This window comes from Pecten maximus, chromosome 10 (assembly GCF_902652985.1).
Source record: "Pecten maximus chromosome 10, xPecMax1.1, whole genome shotgun sequence".
NCBI lineage: Eukaryota > Metazoa > Mollusca > Bivalvia > Pectinida > Pectinidae > Pecten > Pecten maximus.
In genome coordinates this window covers 11,130,845-11,157,344 of record NC_047024.1, presented here as the reverse complement: position 1 = coordinate 11,157,344, position 26,500 = coordinate 11,130,845, and the positions used below count along the sequence as shown (strand labels likewise).

Genomic DNA, 26,500 nt, shown 5'->3' with positions numbered 1-26,500 from the left:
TTATATGATGTTATATCTTTTTTTTATGTCGAATCGGAAATCAAAGATGGCCTCCAGAGCCTACTCCTACTAAAACGGCTCTTCTGGTAGACCGATTTTTTTTATTAAACTTGCAACTTGATTGATGATGCAATGCCCATGAAAATAAGTTAAAACGTTGACAAAATGTGTTGCCATGGAAACGAAATAAAGCCCTCTGATTCAGATGTTTTCCGATCTGGACGAAAACTAGTATATAAAGAATAAGACCATGTGTCCCTAAATGGACTGAGACCACAATTAGCTTCGCTATATGTTTCATTGTAACATTAAAATTCATAATAAATTCCCAAAATCTCATATGCAACTTTCCATCTCACCTGGCCAAGACCAACATCTGAGAAGCAAAATATAAAAGTTTCAACCCAGCATGTTGGGCATTTTCTGGAGATAGCTGTCAAAATGTGTCACCAACGTGGATTATATACATCCGGGTCAGGGGTAGAGGTCAAATCAGGACTCATCACACAGTGTCCTGGAGCACATAATAAATGATCAATATTATTATTTTACATCACAAAACCTAGATTGACATCTCTACTATAAATTCACATTAAATTCATCAACAGAAATCAAGTTCAAAGAGGCATTTGATTTTTTTTCCTGAAATACATACATTTTTGAGGGGACTTCATTCGTGGGCCTGAACCCGGAAGTACTTAATTGTGGTCTTAGTCCAAATAGTAAGCGTTATCTGCTTCATCGACGCCCGTCAAGTAGATCTAGGGCAAATCCGGTTTAAGTCACATTCTCAAAACAAAATCGGTTCGGTATTTGGAATTCAGAGGGATCAGCATTTGGAAGGTTTTTATTACTACAAAGGATCGATTCCGTACATTGCCATTTCGATCGGTATCAGGCTGTGATCGGTTTTGAGAGGGATTGGTTTTCGGAAGTTGCAATGTATTTTGATATTGAAAAATAAATAAATTCGTGAAAAGATACGCGCTTGTTTTCTTCGCACGTGCAATTAATTACAGGGGCTTAATGTACATTGGTTTAAGGGGGCTACATATCATTTTTTTTGGTGTTTTTTTGTTGTCTGCAGCTTATAAATCTTTTTCAAATACGTTTTTAGACGGATTTTAATTACTGCGTATTTCCAATGGTATTAAAGAAACGTTCAATTAACTGAGCTGTGCATTATGTGTAATCAGCTCTATCGCAACACAGTCATTATGTTATTCTGAAATTCTTATATTCATATACAGTATATTCTTTTTCCAGAGTCTTTTTGAGTGAGAAATCGTTGAATGGCAGGAAGAGATAACCTTAATAATACTGAAGCGTAAATGAAACTGCAGCACAAAATTCAAATAGAAACAGTGTAAAAGAATTCAGTTGATCAAGTTGCACAATTTATAAAAGTCTGCTCAGAAACAGAAGTATTTCAGTTTGTAAAATACGTTTTCTGCTACTCCTGTTACAGTACAGCCACACAGTTCATCATGAGAAGTGCGTTTGCGCTAACGATTCGGATGGTAATAGGACCTCTAGAATAGCACTACACATCTATGTTACTCAACCTTGACAATGGATGTCGAATTGTCCAAAAACCGTAACAAAATTAACGCTACAGTTCGTGCGGACAGCTGCTAGAGCAACTAATGACATCACCGTAAGTACTACTGAAACATACTATTGTTATTTATCCTGCAATTGCCCCCGCATTGTCGGAATACACCACCGTATATATATTTGCTGTATACGGCAGTGACGGAAAACAGCTGTATTTTGGAATCATAGCACGTGCGTCAGTTCGACTGACCTACTTCAAAGTGAAACTACGTTTAAAAGGCGAACATATTTCTGTCATTTTTGACACCGTTTCACTTCAAAATGATTATTCTTGATGATTATTTTTATGTCTGTTGCGGGATAAATAGAATACATGGTCAGTGTCTTAAAATATACATGTAAGCTGTATTTTTGGCTCGGGACAGAAAGACAAAAGTGGCTCGCCAAGGCTCGCAACTTTTGTCTTTCTTTACCCTCGCCAAAATATACAGCTTATATTTTAAGACACTGACCATGTATTCTCTATATATCGACATACTTGCACTTATATCTTAGTTGCTTTAGAAAATTAGTACTTAGATATGTTGGAATTGTTTACATGTGGTACATTAACTGGTAATAACTAAATACAAAAGATATTTCTCTCATGCTTAAAAAAAGAGTTAAGAATTTCTTTATCAAGTCATGGAAGGGGAATGCTAAACTAGCCCTTTATTCTTATACAATGTTCCGCGTGCGTTTGTTCAGAATCATTAAAAAAACTGTTAAAGTATCTGCAAATAAATAGTTGACGACTATGTAAAAGTTATTCCGGTTAATTTCCGGTGCAGAATGTTAGCTGCGTGTTATCTGCCATACCCTAGATTTTGACAGAGAAATAACGCCCAATAAGTAACAGTGAAATCACGTCTTATAGGTGACAGAGACACCAAACAATAGTTTTGAATTAAGAAATCACAGCCTAGGGATGACACAAATATTACACCCTAGTTGTGACAAAGTAAACACATGCTAGGTGCGACAGAGAAATCACACCCTAGGTGCGACAGAGAAATCACACCCTAGATGACACAGGGAAATCACAACCTAGGTGTGAAAAAGTAATCACATCCTCGGGAATGACATACAAATCACACCCTAGATGGGACATGGAAATCACACCCTAGGTGGGATAAAGTTATCACACCCTATGTCACAGGGAAAGCACACCCTAGGTATGATAGAGAAATCACAACCTTGGGGAAGACTTAGAAATCACACCATAGGTGTGACAGAGAAATCACACCCGAGGGAGTGACAGAGAAATCACACCCGAGGGAGTGACAGAGAAATCACACCCTATATGGGACAGAGATATCACACCCTAGGGGAAAACAGAGAAATCACACCATAGGTGTGACAGAGAAATCACACCCGAGGGAGTGACAGAGAAATCACACCCGAGGGAGTGACAGAGAAATCACACCATAGGTGTGTTATGCCAGAAATGGCACTGAGTTTGAAAATAGTACAATTATGTAAAACTACATAATTGAGAATTTATTTTGTAAATATCAATGTTTTTCATTTTCTATATTTCACAGAAATATTCTTATTTCTGATAAAGTTTACCTATTTTTAGATGTTAATTCGGTTACGTACAAATTTGGTTACAAACAAATCTGTAGCAGATGTTTGGTAACAAAACATCCATTAGGCAGTCAATTAGGCCACAGTGAGACACAATAGGGGTTAAGGTGTTGACAACCCCGGGGCTCACCACCCCTAATTGCAAACTTGTATTTTAAGATGTTAGGTACGCTAAGCATGCGCGTTTCGACCCCTGGGAGCGACGGACAGCGAGGTTAGCTTGGGTCAAGTCACTTGAAGCTTGACCACCGTGAAATAAACATCGAAAGTTAACCTCTGCTGTTTGTTCTCCTCAACAGGTAAGACAATTTCATTAAGTCACTTTAAAAAGTTCTAAAATGTTTAAAGTTCTTTATTCAGTATGCAATGTCCATGTATATTCATTAATTATTACAAGCCTTTATTGAAACTTTATTTGCAAGGTTTATGACATTTTCTTCGTATTTCTATTTGAGTATTTTTGAGAAATTGAACTGTTGTAAATAGATTTTCAATTGTAAATTAATTGTAAACCTTAATCTATAGGAATATGTTACATTTTGAGTACAGTATATACTTTTAGTGATAAAATGCCTAATAATGAATTGGTTAATATTATTCTTCCAAAGTGTTACATTAAAAGTCATTGTTCATAACCTTCAGATATTATTGGTAAATAAAAAGGGAATTATTATATTGTGAATTATCAGACAAAGTTAAATATTTAAATACGAGTTATCTCCCTTGTGTTTCCTGTAAAGTTGTCTAAAATACACACTCAACTTCTCCTGTCAAGTTACCTCAATTCTGATAAGATAACGATGATTCAAGCTCAATCGAGACTAGATCATGAATTGTAAGTAATTCAGTTACTCAAATATTGTAGAAGAACGCTATAGATCGGATATGCGTTTAGTTATTGTAAATTATCGAGTTTTGTCAGACGCGCGTAAATTGTCAGACATTGTTTGGTATTTAGGACTAGTATAGCAGACAGACTGTATTGTGAGGAAGTACAGTATTAACTTCAGTATATGATTGTATATTTTTCTTGTGTGAATAGTTTAGTGTTGTTCCATTCTTGTTTTATTAATTTGCAGTTCCGCATAACTTTGATTTAGCTAACTAGATAGGCCACGCCCCTCTCATCACTCCCTGTCATAAACCGGAAGTGATCATAACTGTAAACAGTAACACGTGCTAGCTGTCAAACTCGGGTCACAGTCTAGTTAATAGTGTAAAATATGTATGTTACTGAATCTATTAGTAAACAGTTATTTTAAGTGATTGGGTAGCAGGAATATTAAATAGTATATTCTAAAGTAAATGTTTTGGAACTAGATTTTATTTTATTTTTAATCACTTTGTTTTGTGTTTATATTCTGTGGTTGCAGGAATATCAGATATTGTATTATTTGTAATCTGAAGTACAAATGTATGTGTATCTACACTAAATGGTTATTTAGATTTCATGTACATGTTTTGGTAGTTGTGATTATAACTGAATAATTGTATATTGAAATAATTAGAAGTTTAAATTATAGTTCAAACTCTGTACAATCTTTCGAACAGATGTATAAACATTTTATTCTCAACATTTGGCATGTCAAATATTAAATTATATGTGAAATTGTATCAAATTGTATATCACTTGAAGCTTGACCACCGTGAAATAAACATCGAAAGTTAACCTCTGCTGTTTGTTCTCCTCAACAGAATCTAGCCTTAAGGGAATCTCCCTATTCAGTGTCAAAAACACGTCACCCCACACGAAGAGGGCATAAAAGGTGTGACAGAGAAATCACACCCTAGGGAGTGACAGAGAAATCACACCCGAGGGAGTGACAGAGAAATCACACCCTATATGGGACAGAGATATCACACCCTAGGGGAAGACAGAGAAATCACACCATAGGTGTGACAGAGAAATCACATCATAGTTTTGACAGAGAAATCACACACTAGGGAGTGACAGAGAAATCACACCCTATATGGGACAGATATATCACACCCTAGGGAATGACAGAGAAATCACACCCGAGGGAGTGACAGAGAAATCACACCCGAGGGAGTGACAGAGAAATCGCACCCTGAATGGGACAGGGAAATCACACCCTAGGGGAAGACAGAGAAATGACATCATAGTTTTGACAGAGAAATCACACCCTAGGGGTGACAGAGAAATCACGATACGGGAGACAAAGAGATCACATCCTATGTGTAACAGGGAAATCTTGCATTAGTTAAGCGGAAGACAAATCAGTGAGTGGAGGGAGAATGTAAGGTCGTAGCTCTGACCAATTGTCTCTCTCGATACCAATTAGTTACAGTAATTACCGCAAATTCGCTTAATTGATTACAGAAAATATGGTGTAAATCATGTTCTCTCTTCGGAAACAAAACTTAAAACTTTGATCAGCACGACACATACTGTACACATCGTTAATGTAGGCACAGCGTCAAATGTAACTTACAATGTATTTGTTGTTAACGCTGTGCGGTGTTTGAAGCTACTGTGTAAAGAAAGACAACCCTTCCTATTGACGGCGTAACCAGACCGAGTATAAGTGCGATATGAAACACAGAAAAACACTAAATGATACTATCTGACGAGAAACAAATATTAGAAATCATTTCTTTTCATTAATTTATTATAACCCAGTATGGTATAATAGTATAGACATATATATATATGTTACTTTATACTAAAATAGACAATAGTTACGATCAACAAAACAAGTAATGCAATGCACATGCGAGAATATACAGAGGGATGAAAGTATTCAATATATGGTTTGATTAATGAGTTATTGTTGAGGTGAATCTACACGGTTAATTTTTTGGATAAATGTATATAACTTTTTTAGGAAAGATTTTTTTTTGACTTGATATTTTGTAATGATAATATGTGGTTGAATGGTAAGCAACTCGATCTTTCAAATAATGATACTCATCTCCCATGTCTCTTTTATCACTTATTTGACAGATACGTTCATCGCTTGGTAAACCTCTTCAAATTCCGGTTTAAGAGGTAAGTCATTATTTCTAGTTCTGAATTTACAAACAGTTAAAGCAACTTTTATTTGGATACAATATTGAAATAATTTTCAAAAACAACTTCGTTCTTGTAGACTCTATAAATTATATATTTTGGAGATTGTCAACAGATATTTGTCAAGTTTTGTTTGAATCGATCGGTAAGTGGAAGCTTTACCTCTGTTATAATCAATTTGATATTAAAAAGATTTTGATTTAGCCAGGTATTGATACGTCCACAATTATTCAAAATATGTTTGATGCATTGGATCTATTCAATTTGTTGATACCTTGTATACTAGATAACCTTTTTTACCATTTTAGCTGCTGTAATTGTCTTCTAGAAACTGATAATTTTGGTTTTAATTTCGATATCTATATCAATGAACGAAATGAAATTGCGTTATGGAAAAGTAAAAACATTACCTTAACATATAAATATAGAAATGAAGATAATATAACACATAACTGTGAGTTTCCCCTTTTTATTACATAAGTCGGTGGGAGGGGGGAAGTTATATCAACATAAAGTTAGACTCTATGAGTTCATAGAACTCACCACTTATAAGTGGAGAACTAACAACAAACAACCACACATCTTTAACACAAAACCCTTATCATTATACTAATAATATGCATGCACATTTACATTTTATTGTTCCTTGGATATATTTTCTCAAACATTTAGCAACTACATCAATAAAACAGCAGGCTAATATCGAGATACTCAAACAAATTTGATGTCCCATGGCACCCTTTCTCGTGTGGTCTTAATTGGTTTTGTGTAAATTTGAATAGATCACCATCTGACGATGGTTATGAAAGTATTTATGACAAGAGGCCTATATATAGGCCTAAACGCTCACCTTCTGTAATTATAGCCCCATATCATTTTTTTATACATCCCCCTACGAACCAACTAGAGGCTGATGGCCGCATAGCTGGTGGGCAGTATATTACCAAGGGTATATCTCAAAGAATGTAAGGTTAAAATTTCTGGAGAATGTGATTCTGGAGATGGCAAAAAAATGGTGGATATCTTGAATGATGTAGTTATTTCAAACACAATAGAAATCCATCTGTGTCCGGTGTTGATCATCCACAGGAAGCTTCAACAAAATTCATCTAGTTTTTGTTTTCATCATTTTCATCATCAAAATGTCAAATGCCATGCTTGCATTATTTCGATATACATATACCTATTAAGTTGAAGAAGTAATGACTTTGCAGTATATTGTCAACTTATTGAGGCAATCTAGACAAAATAATTTGCAAATGAATACAAGACCCACACACAACATGTAACAGTTACATGCATAAATCCAGTGGATTTACTATGGACACTATTATAGAGTAGTGTGTGTGTGTGGATCTAGTTCCCTCGTTCGATTGTCAGAGACAGGTCAAATTGGTCATCTACATTTAAAAGGTTTGATATAACATGCTTCCACACTGCAGCATCTTAGCAACGGCTAATTTTGGTTAAGGTTAGCAAATGAAAAATAAACAAATAAGATAAGTTCGAAGTATCGCTTTCTCATCCTGGAAGTCCATTTCTGTTGCCTAATAGAATTATTGAAAAAGTAGGTCACAGTGACCTTATTTTGCAATATCAGTTATCGGCATGCATTTCTCATCCTAGATGTCCATTTCTGTTGCCCTAATATAATTATTGAAAAAGAAGGTCAAAGTGACCTAATTTTGCTATATTAGTTATCGGCATGCCTTTCTCATCCTAGATATCAATGGATGTTGTCCTATCCTTATTATTTAAAAAGTAGTTCACAGTTACCTAATTTTGCAATATTAGTTATTGGAATGCGTTTCTCATTCTAGATGTCCATTCCTGTTGCCCTGATATAATTATTGCAAAAGTAGGTCACAGTGACCTAATTTTGCAATATTTGTTATCGGCATGCCTTTCTCGTCCTAGATGTCCATTTCTGCTAACCTTATATAATTATTGCAAAAGTAGGTCACAGTGACCTAATTTTGTAATATTTGTTATCAACATGCCTTTCTCATCCTAGATGTCTATTTCTGTTGCCCAAATATAATTATTGAAAAGTAGGTCACAGTGACCTAATTTTGCAAAATTTGCTATCGGCATGCCTTTCTCATCCTAGGTGTACATTTTTGTTGCCCTAATATAATCATTGCAAAAGTAGGTCACAATGACCTAATTTTGCAATATTTCCAAACAGCATGCCTTTCTTATCCTAGATGTCTATTTCTGTTGCCCTAATATATTGATTGAAAAAGTAGGTCACAGTTACCTAATTTTGCAAAATTTGTTATCGGCATGCTTTTCTCATCCTAGGTGTTCATTTCTGATGCCCTAATATAATGATTGAAAAAGTAGGTCACAGTGACCTAATTTTGCAAAATTTGCTATCGGCATGCCTTTATCATCCTAGGTGTACATTTTTGTTGCCCAAATATAATCATTGAAAAAGTAGGTCACAGTTACCTAATTTTGCAATATTTCCAATCAGCTTGCCTTTCTTATCCTAGATGTCTATTTTTGTTGCCCTAATATAATGATTGAAAAAGTAGGTCACAGTTACCTAATTTTGCAAAAATTGTTATCGGCATGCTTTTCTCATACTAGGTGTTCATTTCTGTTGCCCTAATATAATGATTGAAAAAGTAGGTCACAGTGACCTAATTTTGCAAAATTTGCTATCGGCATGCCTTTCTCATCCTAGGTGTACATTTTTGTTGCCCTAATATAATCATTGAAAAAGTAGGTCACAGTGACCTAATTTTGCAATTTTGCCAATCAGGATGCCTTTCTTATCCTAGATGTCTATTTCTGTTGCCCTAATATAATGATTGAAAAAGTAGGTCACAGTTACCTAATTTTGCAAAAAAGATTATCGGCATGCTTTTCTCATCCTAGGTGTCCATTTCTGTTGCCCTAATATAATGATTGAAAAAGTAGGTCACAGTTACCTAATTTTGCAAAATTTGTTATCGGCATACTTTTCTCATTCTAGGTGTTCATTTCTGTTGCCCTAATATAATTATTGAAAAAGTAGGTCACAGTGACCTAATTTTGCAAAATATGCTCTCGGGATGCCTTTCTCATCCTATATATCAATGGGTGTTGTCATATCATTATTATTTAAAAAGTAGGTAACAGTGATCTAATGATGCAATATTATTTATCGGAATGTCTTTCTCATCCTAGATGTCATTTCCTGTTGCCCTGATATAATTATTGCAAAAGTAGGTCACCGTGACCTAATTTTGCAATATTTGTTATCGGCATGCATTTCTCGTCCTAGATGTCCATTTCTGCTAACCTAATATAATTAATGAAAAAGTAGGTCACAGTGACCTAATTTTGCAATATTTGCTATCGGCATGCCTTTCTCATCCTAGATATCAATGGATTTTTTCCTATCATTATTATTCAAAAAGTAGGTCACAGTGACCTAATTTTGTAATATTTGCTATTGGCATGCCTTTCTCATCCTAGATGTCTATTTCTGTTTCCCTAATATAATTATTGAAAAAGTAGGTCACAGTGACCTAATTTTGTGATATTTGTTATCAGCATGCTTCCTAAATGTTGTCTTACTATTCATTTGCACAAGTTACAACATAGAACAATGGGAAGAGTGATATATAAGTCACCAAAGGTCACAGGTTGAATTGGTCATCAATAGTATCAATGTGACATGCTTTCCACTTGCACATTATCACTACATAATATATATGAATATGTATAATCAATAAGAAACCTATAGACTCTCTCCAAATTTGATTTGAATTATCAGAAGTTTTCTGATATTTACCGTATTTACACAAGGTACACTTAATACCCAAAACACATTTGTCACCCAAAACACATTTGTCACCCAAAACACATTTGTCACCCAAAACACATTTGTCAACAGCTAGTTATCAATGATTTAAAGCACTGGGTAACTGGACAGATTTCATCACTAAGTAATAGCTCTGGAGATAGGGCTCCATTCCTAGACCTCTGCTGCCCTTTATCTAATTAATTTTATTGTTTTCCTGTGTGACCCTAAACCAGCAATACCATGGTTTCATCCAGAGATTAAGCTTACCGGTTTTGGCATCAAAACTAACTGGTAACAAATAGTAGATAATACAAAAGCATGGTTATCTTACACAAAGAGATGTTCTACAGAACTGAGTACTATATCATTCAAGTAAAGACACCTATTACTGCACAGCATTGAGGCGAACACCCGGTATAATTGATGCCTATATATACATAGTATAGTTATCCATTATCAAGAAGCATACATAGTTTTTTTTTACAAAATCAAAACAATAAAGATTACTTTTGCTCAAAAATTTCAATAGACAGAACTTACCTTTTTGAAAACTGATTGATACATTGAACCTGATCGTGGTCCTTTTCTTTAAAATAAAAATTCCAGAATGTCTCATCCCCTTGATTGTGTACTACACTATATGCGATTGTTTCTCAAGTGGGTGTGGGTGCTGCTAGCAACCAAGCTAGTCAGCTGCCAGTTCCCCCATTTGGGACCCCTACCAGCAATGTTCACACTGAAGATGTATAGAGTGTATATACAGACAGGTACAAACCATACAATTAAATCAATTAAAAATCAGCCACTCATTATAAGTACCCCAAATTAAACTCGTCTCTTTATCATCACTATCTGGACCTTGTTATTGAAAATCAACTCTAAACGATGTACCAGTCATTAGTTATCTTGTCCACATGCAAAAATTTAAGAACTTTTCCATAGCTCATCAGGAGATAAGTGCTGTGGTGGCCGTCTTGTAATTTCAATGAATTTTGAAACAACACCTCTTGTTCAGAAATGTCACTAGAATATTCCTAGAAAGTCTTCTTACTATGGAGCAAATAATATTGGAGTTATAAGGAAAACAGAATTTCAAAGATGGCGATCATGGCAGCCATCTTGAATTTTATTTTCACTTAATACATACAAATATCTAGTCAGTACCTTCTAACTAATCATTCAATGCGAATTTCAACACTCTCGGTTAAAAAAAGTTAACGGACGACGCACGACGCACGACGCACGACAGACGCCGGACAATACCCCATAGCAAAAGGTCACATGAGCCTTTGGCTCAGGTGAGCTAAAAATATATAAAAAGCAATACTATGCTAAAGTATATAGTGAACATACTGATTAACCATGATTTTAACGAAGCTCTTTCAGTAAATAAACAAGCGCGCAAACAATAATCAAATAAGGGTATAGATTCAAGGATGTCCTAAAATATTTAATTCGACTAAACATGCAAAAAAAAAAACGCGATTTCAAAACAATATCGTAATATTTAATATTGGGGGGGGGGGGGGGGGGGGGGGGGTGTTTTGATTTTATTTATTATGGTTTTATGGCACGTACGATACTGAAAAGACACATGGGAAAGGAGGAGCCTTCACGCATGACTCACCCGCTTTTTAGACTCAGGTTCGCAAGAAAGAGTACGTGAATACACATCAAAATCTATTACTGGATTTGCTGTAGTTTTTCACACGTCAGAACACAAGAGAGAAATATCTGAATTTCCAAACAAGAGAAGTTCTAAATCAAAAATCAAACCTAAGGCATTTAAACTTTGAAACTTATTGGATCTTTCAAATTCATACAATTTGCATTTAAAGAAAGGTTGAAAGGCATTTTCGCAAGGATGTCCACAGGTGCAAAACGGATCATTAACAAGATTTACTTGATACAGATGATATTTGAGAACACTTCATTTGTTCCTCAATCTAGCATGCAAAACGTTTAACCTTTTTTCACCATAACTGTAGTAGGTAGGTGGAGATAGTTGTACATTTGAGTTTATAGAGTTTTTGAACAAATTCAGGGAAGACAACGATCGTACAGATAGATCAAACGCGATCCAGCTACGAATAGTGGCAGGTATAAACGAGAGATTTGTTTGAGAACGCCCAAAAGGAGGAACTCGAGAATTACTGTTATTTCTAAAAGCGTATCGGGTTTTTTTCTGCAAAGTAGCTGAAAGGAGATCAGTCCGAAGAAACCTTATTTTGTATTTTCTATAAAAGTTTTCGACGATTTGAAAGAGTATCTAAACCAGTTTCAAAATGTAGATCTTCTATACGTGCATGCGAAAGAAAGCCTGTTATGATACGGGCAGCTTCCCTTTGAGCTTTCTCTAATAATTCAGTTTCAAAGGAGCCAGTGCCAGGGAAAACATTAGGAAAAAGACATTTGCTTTAAAGGGAGGGGAAAGATAAGATACCAAATAAAGCTACATATTGCGAGCATGCAATGATGACAGCAAATATAATTCTAACGCCTTACTTGCAGGACAGAGGTAGTACACGAAACACTTCATCGCAAACGTAGATATATGATTTTGTTCATATAGAAAGTCCTTATGACTAATACGATACGATGATCTTGAGGAATAACTATGGATATGCTGGTCCTTCCTTCACCGCAGATGTTTCCTGAGGAAGTTGAGTGATCGTTGCCAGGCGTCCCGTTGTGCCGCTGCGTGTTCCTTCGGATATCCTCCACAGAGCAAGAGGTTATCTAAACCATTGAACGAAAATTGATAAAACCTAATTGTGAAGTGAATTCTGGGATATTAATAATTAATGGCATTTCATTTACCGGCAATTGGCAATGCTTATATATGTGATACACTGTGATATACTGTGAACACAAAACATCAGACTGAGCATCTAAGCAATTGCAAGAACATGTTTAATTTATTAGTAAAAATGGTCTTTCTAAGGCAATGGGTTAACAATAAACTTTTAGATGACAATTGTATCAATGATTTATTGAACTATATGAAAAAGAATAACTCACTTTGTTCGTGTTTCCAACTTTGTAGATTAATCCCCTGCTGTAAATGATCAAATGCATCTAAGACTCGCGTCAAGGGGGTGTTTGGTGTTTCTATCATATGCCCTGCACCGGGATATATCACAAGCGTAGCCTTCTTACTGTAATAATTTTGTGGCATATCCTTGTAAAGATGAATAGTATGGTCCACAGCGAACATGAGATCATCGCTCCCCAGAATTGTTAGGAGGTGGGCGCCGTGTATCCAAGGCTACAACAGTCATTATTCTTGTTATTAGCAGTTTGTTATAGCTATGTTATTTATTTATAAAGTGACATTAACTGTAGTAATGATACCTATTACACTGTAATGTCTTCTTATGAATATTGAAAAAGCTTTGACATATACCGTAAAATATATTCGATGAATATCTGTTTATGAGTTTTAAAACATTGTTTACCTCGGCTGATGTTTCTTAAGAGTGCCACACAGAAAAAGCGGAACAGAGCCACGCTGGTGGTACTGGCAAGTCCTCATTACATTAAAAAGACAATACTTAGTAACTCTCCTGTTGACTTGGGTTTGATTTGGGTTATTTCAGAATGTTCATACAAAAATTTAAAAAAACATTACATGATTGCCGAGCCAGAAAACGGTGTGTTCGAAATATCTCATCTAAATACCAAGTTATAACTTGGAGTGTTAAATATTTGCACGCTCACGTCGGTCACAAATAATCCTTATTTACTGCATGTAGAACAAATATTTACGTTAAAAGGTTATATTGAATGAACTAACAAAAACGTTTGACCTGACTAATATCACAATACGAGTTTAAACTGTACTTGACATCAGGTCAGGCACAAGTAAAATGACTACCTTGATGTATGTCAAAGCAGGAAATGTATAATAATGATCTACAAACATAGGAGTAACCGAATTATTTATCTACAGAGATCATCTTCTATAATCACAACCGTGTACATTTGGTAGAGTTCATGGAGTTGAATACCATTCCTTACTTCAAATTTTCATATCTGTTTAGATATTTAAATTTTCATGCGTCAACACTACAACATTGAACTGTCAAAATAACAGATGTCATTTTAGATATTTAAGGATTGTACCACATTATCACTGCGTATACGGTAGTCAGAAAGTGTTGCGACGTTGATTACTACCGCTGCTGTGGTTGCTAGGATAATAGAAATCCAGTGAATCTACGTAAAGACACCAATATTGTTAACACAATTAAAAACAAACAATTCAACATTTCTGTTAGATATATTTCACGTTTTTAATTAATATATTCACAATCCACAATTCCCGTTTCGGATTAACTATGGTTGTCAATCACAGTGTGTAATGACACAGAGTTAGTAGTTGCGTTGCTGAATGTTCTATTGGAGCTGAACGCTTCAGCCATTTGTTGTAAGCCTGCCTTGTGGAGAAGTCAAATATGCATCTATTCCTTTTCTGCAATCATCAGTGGTTGACCAAATACTTACTTGTCATTAGCTCTCTGCACAGAGATTATCAGGTAACAGGAGAAAACGCTAAAATTGCGTTGATAAGTCCTTTCAAAATGGAGCCATCTAGGTGACGTTTCGTAACGTCACAAAGAGACGACGTCATAAACACACCAATAACCGGGTGTTTTGATCCGCTGATCCTTTTTAAATAGATGGAGAAGTGGAGATATAAATATATTTATACATGCTCCACATAAAACTAAAACCAGCGATTGAATTGAAAAGACTATTTTATACAAGGAGACAATTTATTCTAGAAACAGAATAATTATTATCATCTGAAATACTTTGAAAAGCTCATCATCAGATGGCTAATTCCGTATCAGTATTAAAACACAGTGCAATTTCTATGACAATTTACTTCCTTCGGTGGGTATTCAACAGAAATACGCCTGGAAAATCTACTAATTAAAATAAAAACAAAAACAAAACAAAAACACACTATCAAAACCGTATTACTTATATAAGGGTGGAATGATGATGGGCTTTTAAGTAGTTTAATTTTAAGATTTAGAGCAAGATGCGTTGAAACAAGATGGCGATGATGAAATTTTGTTTCCTAAGTGAAGAAAAGTAAACAGACAATCAGCGACCAGCAACTGCTGTATGCTCTGGGGCCCCCGACGAGAAACAAAGACTCCTAGAGTGACATAACCCAAACAAAATAAAATTACAAAGGGAAATTAATGTGTTTAGAATAAAATCAGCTGTTTGTATAGCCTGCATGTATGCATGCTCCACACAAAGCTAAAACCAATGTTGAATTGAAAATGCCATCTTATACAAGATGACAATTTATTATAGAAACATGATAATTATTGTCATCAGATATATTTGGAAAAGCTCATCATGGCGAATTCCGCATCAGTATTAGAACAAAATACACATTCTATGACAATATGTGCTATTGCATGTTGACATGGAACCGCAATCCAAGGGTAAAATTTGTTGTGCTGTTTAACAATCACACGATGAATGCAAGAAACACTTGTACTTGGTTTATGAAGCTATTGTAAATATTCATTGTATTCTTTTAAACACAGCACAATCAAAAGTAAACAGATACATTAAAATGCATATTTGAATCCACGATAATATAATATTTAAACAATCAGATATTGCTTGTCATATTTCACACTGTTGGTCAATATCAAGGGTAGGTAATTCATAATCAATCCATTTTAGGAGCACCCAGTCAACAAGCACTTTTAACAGCTTTTATGATTTTATAATGATGCTTATTTTCCCCGAAATTACTGGCATTATTTGTCTTCTGTTGTTAGAAGGGTCTACGTTTATTTTCTAAATTTGTTTATGTCTTGGTTTGGTCACACTAAGCCCATCAACATATACAACTAAGGTCATTACGGTTACAGTGGTGTTGTCCTAAATGGTTGCTGATTGAAAACGAAACTAATGTAATTATGATAATAACAATTAATAATTATGATAATAAACAAATGTAATTATGATAATATTCTTTTGAATATTGGTACATTCATCGCAGATTGCATGCTCTATTTAAGATAGCCTGATATATTCGGTTCACTTTAACAGTTTCCAGCGACAGGATAGTGTGGAGGAGATAAAAGGGTGTCCTTTCAACACCCAAGATAGGATATTTAAACAAAAGGCCTTAGTGCTATACTTTAAATACATGTATTCCTATTTTTTCTACAATATACACGTGTGATAGATTGTATTAGGTTCTCAGTGTCACCATCTTTTATTTAACTAGCACTTACCTTAAAATAGGCTTTGTCAGGGACCACGAACAAGTCCCTGATAGATACACCTTCCTCATTGAGTTGGATTCCTGTCTCCTCAATCCTTGAAAAAGAAACAAGAGGCATATGTATCGTAACTGTAATCAGACAATATAGAGCCTAGTTTTAGTGTGGCATCCGTATTCAGTAGCAGTATAGTGTATTCAAAAACCTTCAACTTCGAGCAATTGTGCAATACTGTATAGCCTCCCGAAAAAATAACAACGCGCGGTCAGAGCCTTTTAATTGATAGTAGGTTTTATCGAAATCTAATAGCTTAAAATGTTTTCTTTACGACAACTATGTTACAAAATGGCAGCCGGCAAGAATTCGGATCGGTTTAACAACACTTAATTAAGACAATGTCAGGATCATTTCTGGTAATATCAACAAAATCCCACTGGTGTAATATGCGATGGATAGAACAAAAATAACAATACATTGTTAACAATCGCAGGATTATTTCAGGAATGTTTAAGCTATTCACCTATTCACAACGGTAAAACTTTAAAAGAAGTTGAAGAAAAGCGTGTTTCAGGAAAATCATTCTGGCTTTACATGATTGAATATTCACCAATGTTTAGCTCCATGGCAAGAAGTTTTGTTTTTTTAGACAATGCCCTTGATTAGTTGAAACGCAACGTGTGACAGGGTTATATACTCATTAAGACGAACAAAAACACAAACGTTTTCTTGCAATCGAAGAAGTAGAATAGAAAACAAGAGTATAGGTAAACTGTTTCATAGAGTTTCTGACGTAAAATGAATATGTGATGTTAATACCTGAACTTAAAATCGTATCCATCGAGCGACTTAGATCACAGGGTTTGAAACAAAATACAAACATAAATTTTTTCTTGATTCCTTTTTAATGTCATCATTTACGATTGTTTTTCAGTATAATGAAAAATGTATAACTGAGGTTGTAGGGTCGTATGAAGGTTAATTTACCCTGGGTGTCATATCTCCGTCGGACAAGCCCTGTGGAAGAATGATACCTTAGAGTATATTAACCTGCATATTACACAGCAACCAGGACCATAAATGCATAATGAAAACAAGGTGTAGGTTTGTATACTAATATTTCTTTAAGTCTTGTTTAAAAGCTTTTGAGTAGTCTGAAAAATACATGTATAAACTAAGGCAGAAATTTAATACCAGTGCTAAACTATTCTTCGATGTTTTGATATCCATATTTAAAGATATATATTATTTTGAAAATAACACCTAGATACACAATGTACATAATTTACAAAACAAAATTCTGCTAAATTGAGCCCAACTTTATAACCTTGCTTTATATCCAATATCCTTTCCATTATGTGTCCAAAACCCGGAAGTATATGGTATACCGTTTGTGTTGACGACTGCTCTGATCTGGATTAAGGCATATGAAAGCACGAACAAAATCCATTATATATATTTGTATTACAATGCCTAGTGGCTACTATAAATAGTATATCCGACAAGACATAGGTAAATACCATCAAGCAATAAATATATTACTTCTCCGACTGTAAATTGCACAGATCTATTCCAAATGTTTGCACGGGTATAAATCCTTGTTTTGTGTAAATCGTTTTACCAGCTTGTCTTCTTGAGGAATGAGCGTACGGCATAAATATGAAATAGTTGTATTAACATTTTCAATCCAAACTTGTGAAATGTTGAATTTTGAAAAACTCCATGGAGAAGTCTTTTTCTTCTACTGGATCAGTTATGATATGCTTTAACGGCTCATAGTTTGGTATTTTGGAAATCGTGAAGAATGTATTACTGTTGACATAAAGTGCCAATTTATTGTCTAGTAGCTTTATCAGAACATTGGCCTCACCGTCACAGTTTCGCATAGTCTAGTGAAAATGATGGGTACGACTTTGTCATGGAGTTGTTCTTTCCTCCTTTTCCTATGTTCCAGATGGCACGGCAAAGACATTTTATATTCTTAATACCCTGCTATTTACCATTCTGAATTTGGGCGAATGAATGATCATTCACCAATTAACCAGTTTATGATGGGATCTATATCAGTCGTGTGTATCTATTCTTTTGACTTTCAAAGTGATAATATATCCTCTCAGTACCAATGTTCTCATAGCTTGTGCAACTGCTTCATGCACCTTACTTATGTGAGTCTAGAACTCTGTGATTTTTGTCCCCTACTACTAGTGACGCTACACTGGTGACTTTGCTCGACGAATATTCGCGACAATAACAATATAATATTCATATTCCTACAAATCATCATAGCTGGATGAATTCCTTCTAGAAGAGCAACATTCATGGATTCAGCATATCAATGCTTAACAAAGTCATTATTGGCGGAGAGAAACTTTCTTTTGTTCCTTGATAAAGCACAAACTAATTTCAGATCCATTGCAAAATCATTCATGTTGAGAATGCAGTATCCCGCTGCAGAAATTCGGTCCTGTCCCGTTGGTCGACATGTTGAGGACGACCACAAGAAAGTAAAGTACGTTCGATTTTCATGTGAGGATTAAATCAAACCACCCACATGCCCTTCACGTGTTGATATTTTCCTTAAAACCGCTTGGCATCATCCATCGCAATTTCAATAAGTCCATAAGTCTTGTTACTGAGTACTGAGTAGTTACAAAGAACGTTGTATTCATTTGCCCCTTTGCAGCACGCAGTTTCGCTTCTGGCGCATTTTTGTAATGCTTGAAAAGTTTCCTTTCTTCAATCAAAACATCCAAATTATTAATGTTATTACTGGTCTAATAAGTTTTTCTTCCGTATATTCTCCAATAATATTGCTTTATCGTCTGCTGGAATATCTGACTTAAAAGATGGGGGATGTGTCCTTTTTCCCGGAAGGTAAATCACGTGTTTTCGTTTACATTTCAAATCACTGTATGCTTAGAATTAATTTTAGTAACACCATATCAAATTAGCAGGGAAAATAAAAAAAATGTATCCTTTAGTGGAAAACATCATGTATCGGCTGTGCTAGAAACCTATTGAAACCAAATTTACTTAAGAGCAAACGTTGAAGTGTAATACCTAAACTATGGACAGTAACGTTTAGGATCAATCAGTTTTTATCAAAGGATAAAGTACGGTATAGTATCGATCTATGGAATCGACCGTTCTTAAAAATATAAATGCCATGCCATGCCATGCCATGCTAAATTTGATCCTATGGTAATACTTCCAGAAATACACTTCAATCCTTAAATAAAAAGTATACATACGTTCGGGATGTTTTGCGCCATCCACAGTGCCATGCCCCCACCAAGACACAAAGCTATTACACCAAGACCTTCTGAACGGACTTCTGGTAAACTAGTGAACCATCTCTCTGCTTCCTATATACCAAATATACTTCTTGTATACCAAATATACTTCATGTATATTAAATATTAACCATGTTTTTCAAAGGAAATTAACATTCATGAAAACATTCAACTACAACTTAATGATCAGGTGAGCAACTGTGCTTCCAAGTTATAAATATACGACCTAGTACATGAATTATCAAGAACACACGCTGTTCTTTTACATCAAAGAGACCTGTTTTAACAACAACAAAAATTTCAATAAATTGAGATAATCAAACATTGTAAGTAACAAATACCGTTCTGAGTCATAATCACCTCGAAATAGCCGAGTTCGATATGTAGTAGAGACTGCGGTAGACCCTCCGCGTGGACGTAAGACAGGCAAAGCGTGGCGAAGCCCTGGGATGCGAGGAGAGCCGCCCGTCCCTCCACGATCGTCACAAGACCACCGTACATGTCGATGACCCCCGGGAATGGACCAGGCCCTGTGGTTACGTAATGTATGCGATATCTAAAGATGCCATCATCATGACAGCCTATACAAGTCATCATAAAGGCATAAAATGACACACAATGCATTAAAGTTTATCTATTAAGCACCAACAAATGAACGTTAAGTAGTAGAAATAATCGCTTTAAACTCCAACAGTAACATACGAAATTTAAAGGCCGAGCACAAATTTGTATATCGAGATGAAATAAATTACTTGTTTCATAGCAATTATAATTACATATACGCGCTCCATGTAGCATCTTTACAAATCGCATACATATCTTTTTCTCTATAAAACCTTTAAATGACCTCCCAGATAGAAAGAGCAAGGTAAAACATGTTGATAACGTTGGTTGGAGTTTGTGTTAACAGTGAATAAGATGACAATCAACTCTCGTATGTGTGTATGTAGGATAGGGATATTCCACCCAAGGGATCACAAAATGTGGTGAAAACCGAGGCTAACTTACATGGGCAAAATCTATCCAACATGTCGAGATATAAGAGAAAATATTTTCTGTACACCTGACTGACAACATTTAACATACTAAGGATTAACTTGTCCTTAACAGAAAGTCCAAAGATCTAAATACCAATTTTCTATGCTTCTTGAAGTTTGAATAGAATGTATTAACTGTTAACTGGTTTGCCGTTTAAAGTTAAATATATTTACACGAGTAGATTTATATACATATATATATACTTCTACGAGCGCTTAGCACGAGTGAAATCTGCCATACGAGAGAAATATAGTTGATATTAAACGGCTAACCATTTAATTTCCTTTTATTACATCTCGAATAATGCCTTAAAAAATATTTTCATTATTTGTTTTTTTCTCTAAAACTGTCTACTGGAAGTAGCTGGGCCAATCCGCCGAAATGACAACCGATCGAGTCATCGATTAAAAAGTGCTCATTTTAAAATATTGATACGCTACAAAATATAGTTTCGCATTTAAGAAATATATCAAAAATAATAAATGACACTTATAAACGCTAGTTTGTGTTTATTAATTCCTGAAACACAATATTTAATCCATTATTAATGTAAGCAGTGTAGCGAAATATAGATATGTAAACGTAGTTCGTCTGGTATTACTGCTCTCATGCCGAAGCGACTAAAGGAAAGTAGTTCCGGCAAAGCCTTATATCTTAACTACAAATCCTATATTTTACTGCAGTGAAAATATAAATGTGGCAGGGTGATTTATATATATAGTTATATTCTATTTAAGTTTAGTAATAAGTCATGTATTAAGTAACATCATCATCATCATCAATTTCACCAGCACCCCACATTCATCTAATCACTATGCACAGTGTGTCTTTGTGTGTTTGTTTAACTGTAGTGACTAGGAATGTGTGAGTGTGAGCATGGTATACAGGTAAGTAATAAGTCTTTGGGGTCAAACTAGTATGTTGGTCACATGATTGTCAACATGGTTTTATTGATTTATATTTTCCCTCCACTTATATTGTTGGTGTATAGTTCAAGTTATGGCGACCCATTTCCTGATGTGGCTTTGGAAGTTCTTGCTATTCTATACTATTAACATATGCTAACATGTATTTCACATACTCTTGTAAAAGTATGAAATTGTCTAAATTTGATGTGGGTTTGATGCATGTCTGACAAAATGTTGTAAGACTGATTTTGTAAATTCATAATAATTTATCAAGTGTATATAATGTATTATTGTGAAGACATAATGTGAATATTGTTATACAATGTATGTATGTATGTATGTATGTTTGTATGTATGTATGTATGTATGTATGTATCCACCTGTCATCCAGTCATCCACCTGGGACCTAACTCAGCCCAGGCACATATATTTTATTAGTTTGCTAGTTTTCGGTATTTCATAGGCAAAATGTAATAAGTTGTTACTCTCTTTTTACTGAAAGGCATTTATTTATGCAATAAGGATATTACGTTGCAAGATGTCGTCAAGAATATTTTTGAGATAAAAACGTCTACTTCTTACCAACAACTTGTATGTTTATTGAATTTGTCATGTATCGCTGGCTGTATATTGGGTATTAATGTTGATTTCTTCGAATTTATTGGTTTAAAATGACGCTTGATTATGCGGTTTCTACTCAGTAGTGATTAAACTATAAAATGGTTATTTAAAAGATTCCATGTATATACATGTAGTTTACCTTGCTGAATTCTTCCTAAGTAGAACTACGTTTCGTCTCGCACACATTATCATTATATTCATAATGTAGTCCACTGGAGAAAAGTGGGATTGGGACAGGTAGTGTATATGTGTATGTGCACAAAACCTGCAGTTAAATAAATACCTTCCGGTAGAAAAACAGTGCCTTGTAGTCGTGGATGGTCGATTGGAATTCGTCTTGTGTTGGAAGATTTGTACCATCTCTTGTGTTCAATCGATGCTAGTAATTTCGTTTTGTCTTTGAGGTAGTCAGAAGGACTATCAGACTCTGGGAATACACTGAAAGTGATTATCCTAGGTTTGATAGCTCTGGGTTGGAACATTCTCGTGTGTGCTGGTAACCATGGTGCTGCCACCATGCTCCAAATCAAGCCACTAGGATCAGCTTCTATATGTAAAGATTATATTTGAAAGTCAGCAAACATGAAATAAAGGCCGAAAAAGCTGTAATACTTTGCAATCGGCAAACTTTTACTACGAGAGTAGCACAGTCATAACCATATAACGTATCTAGCGAGACTACTGAGTAAATTGGCTATTCAAACAAAGTCTAATTCAGTTGTGCTCAGAATGTGTTATTGCTTACAGCGGGTAAATAATTACTCAAAGGAAAAAACACTCTACAATCCGGAAGTTTTTTCACTTCCCTATGTATTACCTCCGTCGGAGATTCCTAGGACGAATCACAAGAGACTAAAAGGTTCAACCATTAAAAAAGCAAAATCAAACAAGCAAAAAACAGCGAAAAGTCGCTAAATCGCTACAGGATTTGTAAAGTATAACATGCGAATTCAGTATCGGAAGGGAAAATATTGTATGCAAATTACGCGTTTTCCCGACATTATGGCATTAATATTGAACCCCACTATTTGTTTATGCAACGAGCGTATATACAGTGCCGAATGGTTACGGTTCGAAAAGGAGTTGACCAATGGGATTCCAAAGGCCGATACTTCTGAACAAAAAGAAACATATCTATGATACATACAGATAGCGTATACAAAATTTAAAAGGACATACGCTAAATTTGTGGAAAATTTGGAAACGAAAGCCAGAGAAAAAAAAAACGGTAATGAAGCGTATCGCCCCTATAAACACGTGAACATGTGGACAAATAATGTTTTAATAGATAATGTTATCAGTAAGTTAATAGTCAATAGGAAATTGTCACTATACCGTCATAACTGCCACTGATGGGTGAATCAGTACTCAGGTCTACAACACCACAGCCATTGGCGCGAAACAAGCCGTGTGACCAGAATAGATTTCCATTATGTTCTGTCGTTGCTAGGACTATGACTCTGTTGCTTGGATACAGTCCTGTGACCTTGACAACGATATCCTCGTCCATTAGACACTCGTACTTGTCTACACATAGTTCAATATCAGGATTCGATGACGTATAAAATCTCATTGACTTGATGCAGGGTGATAAAAATGTCTTTTGTAGCCATGGACTAGGCTTATATTCATGAGCTAACACCTGGAACATACTTCCGGTAGATTTTCGAGTCTGTAATTAAAAGTTTGCGTTATTACTTGACATTATTAATGTCGTTTCAGGATAAGGATGACGGGTCTTTTTCTCTAATTCTGTTCGGACACACTCCATATATATTCGGTATACTTAGTCAAACATTAGACAGAGGACATTTCAAAAAGACTTGTCTTGTTCCCTTCGTATTCAGGAATTATTCCCTACAAACTAACGTATTCTGATATAGACATACAAACTAACGTATTCTGATATAGACAAAGACATGACGAGGTGTGAGAAGGTTTCAGAGAGTCCATAAACTCAATGAAGAGACAGCGATAACTAAATAGCTTTACCTGAAATGTGTGTCTGTTTCGGGCATCAAAATGTCCAATGTGTTGGCCAAGGCAATTCATGTGATTTCAAGAATATTACAATGATCGTTTGCCACCATGCTACACATTTGTCGACTTGTATATTGCCTTTTTCTTCTATATCATTTATATTTCAATAATTTATTTTGGATTGTTATTTGTATTATCGTTGTATTTTCTATCATGTAATAGACTGAAAACATGAGCTGATATTTTGATGACGTCATACTCAAGTGAATAGTTTTCCTATTGATGTTGCGATCTTTCGCTATTATCTTATATAGATATTGTCGACCATTGACATGTCATTTACCGTCGAATGTGAAAACAGCACACTTAGAATTGAGATTGAAATGAGCTTGTTTTCCAGCGAAAGGCGTGCGAAAATTTGAAACACGTCATACGTTTGTTAAACTAAACTAAATACGCTATAGAAAACTTATTCTTGCTGTTGTAATCATCAAAGCATACCTTCGTTGTAGATTCGTTCCCTCTTTAGCTTAAAAATTCAAATGAATGTTTGTAAGCTATTTTTAGCATCTTTGATTCCATATTACCCAATAGCGCAACGTGTTAATTGTACATACTTTAGGTGCAACAAAACTTTTCCGGCAATACATAATTGCCACGGTCAGTATGCGGATTTTGAAAGCTTAAGTAATTTCTATATACTTGGTTTAGTTGGTCATATTACAAAACCCCTCGCTAGCGCTTCATAATAAATTTGCCTTTGGTCCAGTTACCATTATCAGCCTAAAATTATCAACTGAAAGTAGTCCAATACTAACATTCACCACTTGCCTTTTAAAACATAATCCCTATAATTAACGGAAATCAAGTTTCCCACCATTCTCGGCTACGAGCCTGTTAACAGCTCTACCACTTTGTTCCGCATAAAAATGGTTTGTATGATAAAAGAAAGCAATGCAAGAATAATCAATATAACACAAATATCTAATGTAAATTAACATGATGAAAAAAAAATATATATAAACAGTTTGTCTAGATTTACAAAATGAAAATGTGTATTTGATATTTTTTCGCAACAGCGGTGTGCTTCCCTTGACACATTAAAAATGCGGCGGATGGCAGTTTATGAGATGGTAATGCTCAACTACGGTTGGTAAGGTTATATAGTGATAATGCCATAGAGTGATAACCTTCTGGAAATATCTACGGGATGCAAAAACATTTCCACAATATACACATTCGAAATCACCACTTATTTAAGCATTGAACTGCTTTCAGTTGACAATTATGGAGTGATAACGCCAACTGGACAAAGGCTTTACTGAAATGCGCTACCCATCTGAACACAGGCGAGCTAGGATCACCTCATATCGGCGCTTAATACCGAGATCATTCACTGAGAGTCGGTTTAATCAGGTTTAATTAGCAGTTCTTTTTATAATTTTACCAACGTGACGTTATACAATTAGTAAGAAAGGGTTTTAATCGGTAAAACGAAATTTTAAAATTAATTGGTGATAAGGATAACGCCGCCTTTTCTGCCCATACACGACTATCTCGTTATGTCCTTCAAATTTGAAATGTAAATTTACCATGTTTTCTCTAACTCTATGAGTGTCCATCCTGTGGAATCGACGATGTTTTACTTGGTATGCAGCCGACTTTAATATGATATTCCCAAAATATTCTATCATAGGAATTAAAAAGCCTTAATTAAGAGAGTTGAAATCTGAATATCAAATCAATCCAATAATGGACTTAATGATATATTGGTGAAAAGTAATCAATGAATTTAATACTTTACTTACCTTACAATGAGCACGACGAAAACAGGCTCCTAAAGCTGACCTCCAGACAGACATTTTTAGATTGTAAATAAAAAGCGCCTAAAAGGGATCATCAGGCTGTAGGTGAGTTATATGAAGTTTTGAGTACGGTAAGGTGACCCTGGTAGGATCACATTTATATTCATACGCCACAGGAAAGTATAGTTAGTTTTATGTTTACGAGTAATTTGTTAAAACGCACAGGGGCACACGAACTTCTCAAATGATAATGTGTAGGGCTTTAAAAGGAAGGGTCTCTTGAAATATCCACTGTAATCATATATATATACGTGAAAGTATATCGAAGAGTTCAAAGACGATTCGTCCCTAAATACTGCTAGTGGACGACATTGCATTGATATCAGATTTCAGAATAAAAATGTTGCATTATCGTCTCTACAGTGATTGATTAAATATCGTGTACAAAGTCTGAAAAACTTTTGAAAAATATGTTATATTCTCATATTTTCAGTCTTGATAAATATTCGTAGTAGTTTTTTCACACCACTCTCTATAATTCTAATTATCTAAAACATATTTTTCAAAAGTTTTTCAGAC

General features: G+C 35.0%; 1 protein-coding gene across 1 annotated transcript; it reads right to left on the bottom strand.

Moving 5' to 3' along the window:
- Positions 1 to 12,654: 12,654 nt before the first annotated feature.
- LOC117336519 (acyl-coenzyme A amino acid N-acyltransferase 1-like) lies at positions 12,655 to 25,978 on the bottom strand. The gene is made up of 7 exons (XM_033897131.1): positions 25,925 to 25,978; positions 23,472 to 23,808; positions 22,420 to 22,683; positions 19,911 to 20,150; positions 16,292 to 16,410; positions 13,038 to 13,284; positions 12,655 to 12,755 (listed from the first exon to the last, which is right to left on the bottom strand). Exons 1-7 carry the CDS (start codon positions 25,976 to 25,978, stop codon positions 12,655 to 12,657), a joined length of 1,362 nt encoding a protein of 453 aa, XP_033753022.1.
- Between the last annotated feature and the right edge of the window lie 522 nt (positions 25,979 to 26,500).

Bases quoted from the DNA above. Each gene is read 5' to 3' on its own strand.
- LOC117336519 (XM_033897131.1), bottom strand. From the start codon at position 25,978: ATGTCTGTCTGGAGGTCAGCTTTAGGAGCCTGTTTTCGTCGTGCTCAT. The intron at 23,809-25,924 runs GTAAGTAAAGTA...TTTTAATTACAG, and splicing joins TTCGTCGTGCTCATTGTAAG to ACTCGAAAATCTACCGGAAG. The intron at 20,151-22,419 runs GTATTTATTTAA...TGACTTGTATAG, and splicing joins CACTGTTTTTCTACCGGAAG to GCTGTCATGATGATGGCATC.